This window comes from Mugil cephalus, chromosome 6 (assembly GCF_022458985.1).
Source record: "Mugil cephalus isolate CIBA_MC_2020 chromosome 6, CIBA_Mcephalus_1.1, whole genome shotgun sequence".
NCBI lineage: Eukaryota > Metazoa > Chordata > Actinopteri > Mugiliformes > Mugilidae > Mugil > Mugil cephalus.
In genome coordinates, this window is record NC_061775.1 from 8,789,396 (window position 1) to 8,801,344 (window position 11,949).

Below are 11,949 nucleotides of genomic sequence, written 5' to 3' on the forward strand. Positions count from 1 at the left end.
CAAGATTGCAGTAGAACTAGGATCTCCTTAACTCAACTGTTCCACCACTGACATAGAGCAGATGTATGGAGAGGAGCCTGGAAGATCCAGCCAAGCCCTCTGGATGAGGAAGAGAAGATAACGGCCTGTCACAATAGCAATAAAAGGCAACATGGGAACCGTGGATGGATACACCGAAAACGGTGTGAGGAGATGGTGCAAAGTGTGGCCAAGCCCTCGGGGCAGGAAGCATAACTCACATCAACTATCTGCAGTTTCTCCCAGCCACCCTAATATATATAATGTGGCAACAATTATGGGTAATAACTGGAGAGGCCAGTATTTCTCTTTGATATTGTAAAGGCTCTGAGAGCGCCAGGTTTAAAAGATCAGAGTCTCACACGTGTCCCTCACACACGACTCACGCGCAGACAGTCTGAACACATCTGCTTTTCATGATGTGTAAGTGACGGCCATCTTCATGCACGAGGGTTGTTGTTGTTGTTTACTCCCTCCGCCTAAAAGTCGTTCAGCGTTACAGTATTTTTGGTTCTTGTGTAGAACACAAAGAGGCAGAGCTGTGTTCGGAGTGCAGGTATAACTGATGGGGACGTCGGACACTATATTTTTGTTTGATGGAAACGTAAATTATACCGCCAAGAACACTGATGATTAATCTACAACCCCCAACTGAATCTCTTTGTTATTTTCCTTGGATGTTGGTTTGCAAAGAGAAACGCTGTTAAAATGCCAAGATGGATCATGGAGAGAAGGAGAGGAATGGATGCGAGGGACGTCTACATTTACGTAACAATGGTTGCTAATGGGTCGTAGCTTTGGCTGGTTCCGTTTATTGAGAGTGAACTGGGATATGAAGCTGTTCACGGTAGTAGTGACGACGGCTGACAAAGAAAAAGAATGTGTCTGAAGAAAGGAGGGAATAGTGTTGAGGAATCTTGATAAAATAATGGAACAGAGTGAGGGGGTGGGTGTCCTCCCTCTGTCTTTTTTTTGTTTTTTTCAAACTTTTTCTAATTTCATAATCAGACATGCAGCTGATGATATGCAGCTGGATGTTTACGAAGCTGAGGCCGAGAGGGAAAAAGGGGTGATCGAGTGATGCATAGGGGGTTCGAGGGGGAGAAGGTTGCCTTTTGTTTTTAACACACACTCATGACGACTGCCAAGTACTTAATTTAGTGATTTTGGCTGGCAGGTTCTGCTGCAGCTTTCAGGGAACGGCTATCGGATTGTGTTTTTACGTACCTCTGAGAAGTATGTCAGTTACTCTCTCGTGTCTGAACAACCGGAATAAAAGTCCTCTGAACAGACTGAGGGTCTCATGTGGGTCTTGGAGACCATGATGACTTGTCGTTGGAGGTCGGTGACGTTTCACATTCACGGGCCTGTCTCGCCTGCTGGCGTAATGTATTCCAGCGTTGATTGTCAGATAAAGAACCTTCTCTTAAATGTAGTGTTTTCTGTCAGTGAGTCACAGCTGTAACTGAAATAGGCATTAAAAGCGTTTCTCTTTAGGTCCCCATAGTCTGGACAGTCGGGATACGTTCATCACGATGAAGCGTGGTGAAAATAAGAAGTTTCAGCTGTCAAAAATAATTAATTCCACCAAATTCACGATGTGTTCTTAATTGAACTAAGTAGTATATCAGCAAAAATCTGTTTGTGACAATAGGCAATAGAGTCATCTCACAGTACGTAAAGAAACGAGCCTCATTTGGCTTCACTCTGCTGCCACAAGAAACATGGAACACATGTTCTAAGTTCATGTACTGCTGGAAAAGCGATTGTTCCCATGGTGTGTACAGTAAAGTAATGGAGGCAGCTGCTGGCTTCTATGTACCTGCCAAGCTGATGGTTCAGATCCGTCTGACTGGGACAACGTGTATTTTATGGCTCTTCTGTTTCAGTCCTCCGCGTCTCGTCATTTCTGTTTTCCTGTGTTCTGTCATTTTTTCATTTTTTTTGTACAACGGAAACAATCTGGAAGGCAAATCTGTCGACCAGCGACAACATAAATGTGGCATCACCTGGGAATGAGTTTAGGGTTTCCTGTACCTTGCTGCATCCTGAAGTGTAGATCAGCAAAAAAACAAAAAAAACAGACACAACAAATGCACCGATCACACATCTTTGTGCGTGGTACATGTCTAAGTAACATCTACGCAAAGTTTCCCAGCAGATCATTGTATTGTCACAAGATGACCGACATTATTTTTCCTTCTGCTGTCAGAGGTCATAATGTTGTGGCTGATCCGTGTGTCTTATAAGAGGACAAAATCCTTAAATCGATCTACATTTGTTTATAAGGGGGTCTTTCGCTGGGAACTTAGCCGTACCAAGATGGCGTCTCAGTGACTTGCCTATAATGACTTTTATGTCACCTTCTCCCCTCCACACCTTCCTTTTTTTCGCCAACCCACTCTTCATATTTATCAGCACTTCCTGTCTTGGCTCAAGATCCCAACCCACAAGTTTCCATTTACAATGTAGACAAAAACAAAGGGAATTGCTGCGGCATCTCACATGAGCTCATTGCAATTTGCGGTTGAGCTGCAACTGCTCCTTTTATTCAGCTTGTACTGTTTATATAATACGTTGTACAGTGCACTTGTAAATCACTGTGTGCACATTGTTTTAAAGCAAAGCAGATTAAGTAGTTAACGTCACATAGAGATTGTCATAGTAAGGTTGGAGATGTTTTGCTCGTGTGTAGTTGTGATGCGGTTTAGGATGGTTTACATATTGGGCCTGTATTGTTTTTGCAGAAAAACAAGCTGTTGCTTCATCAGTTGTTATTTGTGGGCTGTGATGTAAGTGCTCAGACTGAGGTGACATCAGTTTTCTGTGTGGCCCTCGCGTTAACTCAAGGTACTCATCGATGTAGAAGCAGTCAGCTTCTATCAGCCCCACAGGACTGTGTTTTAATAAAAAACACTGCTCAGCCAAAGCAGCATGTGGAAATGACAGGCTGTCTTTTTTTTTTTTTTTTTTTTTTTTTACTACACTCTTTTATTGCAGCTTTTAAAAGCCTCTCCTTACCAGAGCTGCCTTGTCAAAGCCTCTCACCAGAGCCTCGAGTTTTTTTTTTTTTTTTTTTTAAATGTCGCGTGCAGTTTATAATGCCCGAGTGTGAAAGGAGGCTGCAAAAGCACTAGAAAAATAAAGGAAATAACATCTTAACAGTTTCTGGAAAGGCCGTGGATCCGTTTCCTGCTGCTTGAGCACACGAGGCAGAGCGACAGACGCACAACGGAGGTTGACTCCAATTTAAAGCTTAACTCGTGGACTTGTGAATGGACGGTCAGATCGGTGGACGGGCTGATCCAGGTGGCCCGGTGTTGAATGTTAAGCGTAGGTTGTTGAAATGTTTGCGGTCTTGGCGGGTATCTGCCTGGAAGTCCGTCTGCGTGTCTCTTCTCGGATGTAGCGCCAACCTGGGTGGCCACGAGGTGGTCGAAGCTGCAGACAGACGAAGTCGCTCGTGTCCCTCTGACCATGGAACGATTTTGTTTTAGGAACTATCACCAAAGTTATGTGGAAGAAAGAAAGAGGAGCGTGATTGACATGGTGACAGGAGGAAGGGAACTGCTTATTTGAAGCGGACATTTCAAATAAACAACGAGTTCTCCTCGGTGAGACGGGCTAGAGTCTCCTTCCCTCTGGGTTGGCTCCATCCTGTGACACGAGCAGTACACCTAAAAACACCGCCGGCTCTTTTTTTTTTTTTTTTTTTTTTTTGATTGTCTTTATCCTATCCTTTCATTTTTGCTCCTCTGTACTCTCTTTTTCTTCCCTTGTATCCTCTGCCTGACTCAGGCAACATAAGGCTCTAAAGCATCACCTCCGCCCACACACGGACGTCTGCTTTTAACATCTGTATTTGATACGCCGCTCCTTTGCCCCCACCGGCCGCCTCCACCGACTCATCATCGAACGAGCTCTTCTCCTGCATGTACACGTCCTGACGCAGCCTAGTCGAGCTAAGCTGAGAGCACTTGTGCGGAGGCTGTTGCTTCCAGACAGTCAGACTGCCTCACAGGGGGGGGATTGTGTGGGGGAGCTACAGCCTGATTTAGCTCTTCATATTGTAGCTGAAGTGAGCCGGGCTGGCAGGGATTAAGAAGGAGAGCTTGCACAACATTTTTCCTACTGTTATGTCAGTGTCCCTGGCCTCTGGACAGCCTGCGGGGGCCAATGAAGGGACTGGGTTCCCCCTTCGCAGCGTCTGTGTGGTCTCCATCTTTACCTCATTGCTGAGGACAGCAGTTGAAGGCCAAACTGAGTCCACCCTGGTACTCGGGGAGGAAAAAAAACAAAAACAAATCACAGTTTGTGTGTTGTTGGAATATTCTTTGTTCATGTTCCAAAACCTCCGCCACTCTGCCTTTTAATAAGCTGGAGTCATTCATCAGAGCTGCAGCTTCCACAGCTGCTGCTGCTTTGTGAGACCGAAGTGCAGAAATGATTCATTCGTTAGGTTTTGACAGAAAAGCGCCAAATGACGATTTCAATAACTCAGTCGCTTTAAAATTATTTATGAAGGAAAAACCCATCCGTCTAATGCGGCGTGTCTTCTGTGATGATTTGCTGCTTCTCTGTACGTTGTTTCATAGCGAGGTGGCTTTTTGACAGTTAGCAAGAAAAATAATCATTTGGAAGACATCACGACGGTTTGTTGTAACTTAATGTGAGGAACAGTTGGTGTATTTAGTTTGTAGATTAAAAGTACTGCACTGTGAAGTTGAAAGAGTTGAAATCGTTGCTAGACAAGAGAATAGTTTTGATTGTGCATAGCTTTACCTGTTTGTTTTCACAGTCATTCATCAATCTGTCTGAACCTTCGACCTTTTTCTCCCTCCTCCTCTTCATCATCATCTTCTTTTTTTTTCCTGTCACATCCTGTGCTTTACCTCGTCTCCACTTCCCACAGAGTGACCTCTGACTAGACTGTTAAATACATTCAGAAAAGTGCTGGCCTGTACGAAAACTGGCTGCGGCTTGGCTCCGTGCGTCCCCTTAATTTCTCCGTTTTGTTCGCATGTTTTCAGGAGCTGTCGAGCTGCGGCTGGAACAAGAAGGAGAAGCACAGCTCCGCCCCGAATGTAGTGGCCTTCACCCGCAGGTTCAACCAGGTGAGACTCGCCCGAAAAGAAAGCAGAAAAACAGCCTAGATGCACTTTTAGATATATTTTTGAACATTGCACTGTGAGTTATGGAAAGATTACAGCTCTTTTTTCCATCATGTCCTCTGCCCCCATCCTCCAAGTACCAAATCCACACACCACCCCTGCCAGAATATACTACTGCTGGAGCTGTGCTTCTAATGGCACTCCTAACAATCCCCAAGTCCCCACCATGCTAGGCAAATAGTTATATATTTATCTCCTAAATAGTCCCCTGGTGAAGCAAGTAAGTGGGAAGGCAGCTGGTCCTTGTTTTTGTGTTAATGTGAACTTGTGTTTGGTCCGTCACAAGTGCCCTGTGACATCACCAACAGGAAGCAGTGTGTAATGATTCAAGGGGCAGCCGTGCCCTTTAATCTACTTCCAGTGTTTTTGCCAATCTCCCTTAAGACCCACTTTCCTGCCCTCCAGTATAAATATGAGACGATCGAACAAGAATGTGTTGCTGTGGAAACTTCCTCCACGTATAGCAGATCCCAAACGGCGATTCAAGATGTTAGCGGCACACATTGCGCTCAAAAGCCAAGAAAAACGATCTTTGTGGATAATAGGACTTGGACTGAGAGGGTAGAGAGTCCCAGAAAGCCCCCTTCTCATGAGCTGAAGCCATATTCTTCTTCCTTCAGCTCTTGTTTTGTTGCTATGCTGTGAGAGCCAATGAAGTGGAAAAGAATTGGCCTGTCTAACTCATTTTCAGTAATTCCCAATAATCTGTCTTATTAATGTCTGTGCAAAAACAAATCAACTCCTTGCTATGTTCTTAGCAGCTATCATACAATCAAAGGCTTTATAAAGTTTATTATAGTTATTATCAAAGACGAATACTCTATAATCTCATCGCACATGTCTGTTAGTTTTTCCTTTTTTCTACTACTGGACGGATGACACCATCAGTCAGCTGTTCTCCCGGTCATATTGGCGAGGTCTTCATCTCCGTCCCTTGCCTTCCTCCCCCCAGGCTCTTAAATTGGTTGATCCACAGCTAGCATCTTGTGCTTGGACCTGTTTATTTCTGCTTTTTTATGATTATTGAAACGCTGGGGCCTAGTAGCTCCTTCTAGGGGCCCTGATACGCTCATAAACGCAGCGCCGAAGATGACATCTTTGCCTCAGGACATAATACGAGTTCAGTGAAGACAGGACCCCGTCTGCCAATGCCTCTCAATCAGGCACACACTCTGGTGAGCGCACCTACGTGGAGCACGGCCGTCACGAGTGATCTCATCGGCGTGCGGTTGTGTGGACCGATGCGGACAGGAGGAACATTGTCTGTAACAAAGCCCGTAGGGTGTAGTGATTTTTGTCGGGTTTTGTCCAGACTGACCTCAGACGTGAAGTTTGGCCGCCGAGGAAACGAGATGTGAAGCTGCAGCTTGTTTCGCTCCCAGATTACAATATGTACTTTTTTATTGTTTGTGCAGACAGTTTTTGGAAAGTCTTTTCTACTGTACATTGGAAGCTGAAGGTAGTAAGAGCTGCATTTTTTATTTTTTCACTTTCAACGTTGGAGCTGCTCGTTCACTGGAGATCGCTTGAGACAAGAGATGCATATTAAAGTAGAAGCCAATAGAAGTCTGGGTCCATCATCTACGAGTCTCCTGTCCATTTTAATTTCGGCCTGACTGCTACTTGTCCACACATTACTTTACGTGGAATAATGAAAATGAAAAACACATGGCTCCGTTTCTGTAGATTGAACTTGCCACGTGATTATAAGAGAAGGCAGGGAGTGAGGGAATGAATGGCGCGATGAATTTATCTCCTCACTCCTCAGCTCCTTGGCGCTTCCCTGAAATAAAAACAAGTCCCGGGGCTGTTTCCAGGAAAAAAAGTAGGCGAAGACGACTGTAGGTTAGAATTTGTAGGCATTAAGAATGTTTAAAAGCACTTCATTTATACGCACGGTCGTATCTAGTGATGGCACGGGCGGTGGAGTCAATTAATGGAGGAGAGAAGAATGTGAGGCAGCAAAGTGAGAAAAGAAACTGTAAGAGGCGAAAGTATGTTTGAGATGGTCAGTCTGCCTGTCTTATCAGAACACAATGTGCAGACAGCTGTGCGCTTTGAAAGCCCTCAGAGCCCTGCAGCGTTGAAGCTAACTTCCCCTCCCATTACCTCCTCTCTTCCCTCTCTCTTCTCCCTTTTCCTCTTTCCATTCGCTCTCCCCCAAGAGCTTAAACACTGATTGATTCACTGACTTGTCCGCGTGTATGTGTGCAATCAGAGCTCCGGCTTTCCAGCGAGCTCCCTGCAGAGACAGATTTCCGACATCGCGCTCGGTCTGGCCAAGTAGTCTGAACACACACACACACACACACACACGTATACATGCTCTCCTCCTTCCTCAGCTGACACACGAGGAGTTATGAAGTGTGTGTCTGTTGTGTGATCAGATGGAATCCCATGATTTTTTTCATCTGAACATCTTATTATTCATCTTAAGAGCTAATTTCTGAATGATGTTAATGGAGCGTTGCCATTAGCAGTCTGCTATGTCACTATGTCGCTGTGCCTCACGCTGGTTTCACTGTGCAAAATGTCACAACTGTCTTGGTTGTGTGCTGTGGAGATTTAGGAAGGCAGACCTCTCCGTCTCAAACATGTCTGAAATCACCTTTGAAAATTGTAACATATGAGAGATAACATTTTCTCTAGCGAGTCATGTCTGGCTTTGCGACGGTTGCTCGGTGCCGTAATCCCCCTTTGTGTGTTTCCTAGACGAGCTTCTGGGTGGTACGAGAGATCCTCCACGCGCAGACGCTGAAGATCAGGGCCGAAGTGCTGAGTCTGTACATCCGCACTGCCAAGGTACACGTGCGCAACGTGACTTTGTCATTCGGCACCCAAAGACAGCTAAAGTCAGCTTCACGTACGTTTGATGTGCTCCTACCTTTTTCGTAGAAACTGTGCGACATGAACAACCTCCACGCAGTCATGGCCGTGGTGTCGGCTTTGCAGAGCGCTCCCATCTTCAGGCTCACCAAAACATGGGCGGTGAGTATATTTACTCTGCTGGGAAGGCACATGTGGTTTATTAGTTGAGTGATGTCAATAAGCAGGAATGTCCTCACCAAAACACTAAACACACAAACAGAGGCTGATAAAAATGAACACAAGTGACATGACAAGATGAAGAGCAGGGTTAAAAAAAGCTTAATTTCTCATCATTTCATGATCATTTAACCAACATTGCCTTTCTTCATGGCTGAGTGCAAAGCTATCCCTTAGTGATAACCCCGGCACCTGGTTACAGGTTGTTGGCGATGGAGATATGTCCAAGTGCGCATTTGAAAAGCGACTCTGCGCGAGGGTTCTGAGAGAAGATGCAGAGCTTATATAATGGCGTTATGATGCTCTGATGTAATGGTGGAAATTTCTCAAAATCTGGTCCACAAAACCACAGCAGCTTCTTTTACTCATTGAATGCTGTTTCTGGCTGTGGGCACAGCACCAGGACTGACACAAGCAAGTGCACATGCTTGATCTCTGCAGGTGTCATTGATTCTTTCTGCAGAAGTCATGAGCCAGGTCCTGTGTGAGTAGATGAGCTGCTCTGTGGACGGAGTCCTGCTATAAGTTCTCTTTCTTTCTGTAAGCCTAGGATTTGTAGCAGTCACAAAGGGACATGCGTACACACAACACAAGCATGCGAACAGCGTGCCATTGCTTTGTGTTGTCTATTAATTAGTGTCCGATTTTCTGAAGTTTCCGATCTCTATCTTTCCGATATCTGCATTCGGTACTCAGATCGGTGCGTGCAAATCGAGGCCTGATAATACAACATAATTCGGTTATTTTGCAGTTAAAATGCTAAGTTAACAGTTAAGTGTTAACTATAGATATTTAACATTTTGCATTTCTGTCTTCTCTGGTTTCATTAAATATAAAGAGAAAACACTTCTCCTGATTTATTTCTTTTTGCAAATGTTTCAGATCATCAAACAAATTTAAATATTAGTCAGAGATAACACAAGTAAACACAAAATGCAGTTTTTAAATTAAGGTTTTGATTATTAAGGGGAAACTAAATCTAAACCTACACAGCCCTGTGTAAAAAAAAAAAAAAAAAAGCCCTCTAAACCTAATAACTGGTTGTTAGTAGCAACAACTACAATCAAGTGATTGTGATAACTTGCATTGAGTCTTTTCCAGCACTGTGGAGGAATTTTGGCCGCTTATCTTTGCAGAGTTGTTGTAATTCAGCGAGCAGCTATCTAGCTACTAGTGCTTACAGACTGACCATGTGACATTGTGAAAATGAAATGTAGCCGAATATTCCTCTGCTCCATATCGGATATCTTCTTTGAGTTTCCCAAACATCCCTCATGTTTTGTATCTGATTTCTCACTTATTGTAGCTAAATGAATACACAGAAGCCTTTTGACTGTGGGATCTCTTTTCATTATTTCGTTATGCATTCTCCATTCAAGCCGTTTCATGTCTCCCTCGTAGTTACTGAGTCGGAAGGACAAGGCGATGTTTGATCGGCTCGACTACCTGATGTCCAAAGAAGACAACTACAAACGTCTGAGAGACTTCATAAGCAGCCAGAGCATGGTCTCCTGTATACCATACCTAGGTAAAAGACACAAACATACTTAAATTCCCACTCAGAGGTCACAAAATGTTTGATCTTTTAAGCACTAAGATGTCTTAAAATCAGCTTCTTATCTTTATGGGCTGTTTACGGGCTAAAGGTTATTCTGATGTCTGGCTTTAATGAAGCTGCCTCTACGTGTGTGTGTGTGTGTGTCTGCTGACATTATCTCATCCTGCAGTACAACAGTCGTCATCAGTCAGTCATGTTTTATGGTTTGTTGTTCCTGTGTTTCTTCGTCCTCTTTTTCACCAAGCTGCTTGTTTCCACTGTAGCTCTCGTCTCTTTGTTCCCCATTAGTCATTTTCCTTGGGTTATATTTTGCTTGGCTTCTCTGCGTTCAGGACATAAATTTACTGCTCTTTTGTGGAACATCACAAAGTTCCTTTTTGCTGGAACAAACACATGAATCAGAGAGAAGGATAAAACAATAAATAAATGCCTTATTCCTTTTCTTAAATATTTATACGCTCTCCTTCTTTGGCTCCGCAGTATGACATCACCCAGGAATCCCTCATAAGTCGTGCAAGGAAAACGTGCAGCGTTTTACTGCTGTACTGTTTGTTCTTGTTTTGACTTGATCATGACTTTATTCTTCTTTGGGTTTTTTGTCCTTTTTTTTTTTCATTGGCCTCGTATCATAGCTACTGCTGTGTGATTCAAGCATGTACAAACAAACACAGCGCGCTCAGGAGTCTGTTTGTGGTTAAAGGCGCTTCATAACGGCCCCGGCCTTTCCCACCATGCTCCACCACAGAAGTCTGGAAGTAATGACAGACCAGGAGACAAACGCAGAGCTGCCAAATGGTACGCTGTTGGCGGCTTTTCTCCCATTGTGTCTGTGTAAATCAGGAGGGAAGACTTTCCGTTTGCTAAGCATTTGTGTGACAAGGTGGAGTTTCTCCGCGAGCGGGATAGTGTTTCCTTACAGTACGAGCTTTGTCAATGACGCGTGCAGATGTGTGATGTGAGACCAGCTGGCCCGCACTGAGCCTAGTTGGCACACAAGAGAGAAATTGCCACTCTCTTGTTCTCGGACATTTCCCTCGATCATGCACTCACCCGATCCCTCTGAGAGAGAGTGGGAATGAGTGAGTTAGAGGTGGAAAGCCACAGAGCTTGTTCCAGGACATCACTCTCAACGTAAGTGTTGGGTTTGTGTGTGTAATGGGTGAATTTGAGTTGATGTTTCTGGTGCCTTAACATATCCTTAAATCATTCCCAACGTACAGTGGTGTGTGTTTTCTATCTGCTGCACAGGAGTGTTTGTGTACACTTTTGCGACTTATCGTGTTTTTGACATTTGCGTCTTTGCGGGTGTGATGCCATCTCTGCTGATAAGAGAGAAACCCTCTTGTGAGCACGCAACAGTTTTCTACAGTGCTTCATTTGTGCTAAACTGTGTGATCTCTGACCTGCCATTAGGCTTAACTCACACAGCCCCCTCTTGTCTGCGCTCACCACAGGTCCACTCTGTTGAATGCTCACATGAACCCGTTCCTGTTCTTTGGCAAATCATGTGCGGACAAAGAGTCCATAGAAGCGGGGAACAGTGTCCTTTACATTTTATCCCTCTGGCTACGTAGTGAAACAGTTAAAGAACCTCAGCCCAGTTCTTCACCAGTGACGAGTGCAGGAAGCCTAAAAACTAGAGGTTTTTGCCCCTAACCAATCCTGATAATTTCATTTTTTTGTATCCACTAATCGGATCCGGTTGAATTTTATGCATGTTTTCTAAATTGCTCATATTAACTTCATTAATCTCCATTATGGGCCCTAAGTGCTTGATACTTGAATAATTCTGCAGCGCATTAAGAAAACATGACTTGCATCCAAACAATTTTCAGTTCATGTCTTAAAATAACAGTAAAGCCTTCTTTGCTGTCAAAACTAAAGGAAATTGAAGTATATTCCTAAAAACTACTGAGACCTGGATGTTTTTTTTTTTCCTTTTTAAATAGAATAAAATGATTATTAAATTATAATTCTGCTTAGACCAGCATGATCAAGCGATACAACAGAAAAGTCTTCTCAGTTCTGTGAAGTACTTCCAGAAAGCCTTACACTTTACGTCACTTTCTTATATACTGCAGATGTCAGGCTGAACTGAAACAGTCATGTTTGGCTATGTGCTCAATCCGATCATAAAATAAAATCCTTGATCGGCCC

At 44.0% G+C, this 11,949-nt stretch overlaps 1 protein-coding gene across 3 annotated transcripts in view; it reads left to right on the forward strand.

Moving 5' to 3' along the window:
* Positions 1-11,949, forward strand: part of ralgps2 (Ral GEF with PH domain and SH3 binding motif 2) — a 66,148-nt gene that overhangs the window by 24,557 nt on the left and 29,642 nt on the right. For all 3 annotated transcript variants that reach the window (XM_047587315.1, XM_047587314.1, XM_047587316.1), the window contains exons 6-9: positions 5,049-5,132; positions 7,902-7,991; positions 8,085-8,177; positions 9,636-9,762. In XM_047587315.1, coding sequence (XP_047443271.1) covers positions 5,049-5,132; positions 7,902-7,991; positions 8,085-8,177; positions 9,636-9,762 — 394 coding nt within the window. The remainder of the gene's footprint in view (positions 1-5,048; positions 5,133-7,901; positions 7,992-8,084; positions 8,178-9,635; positions 9,763-11,949) is intronic.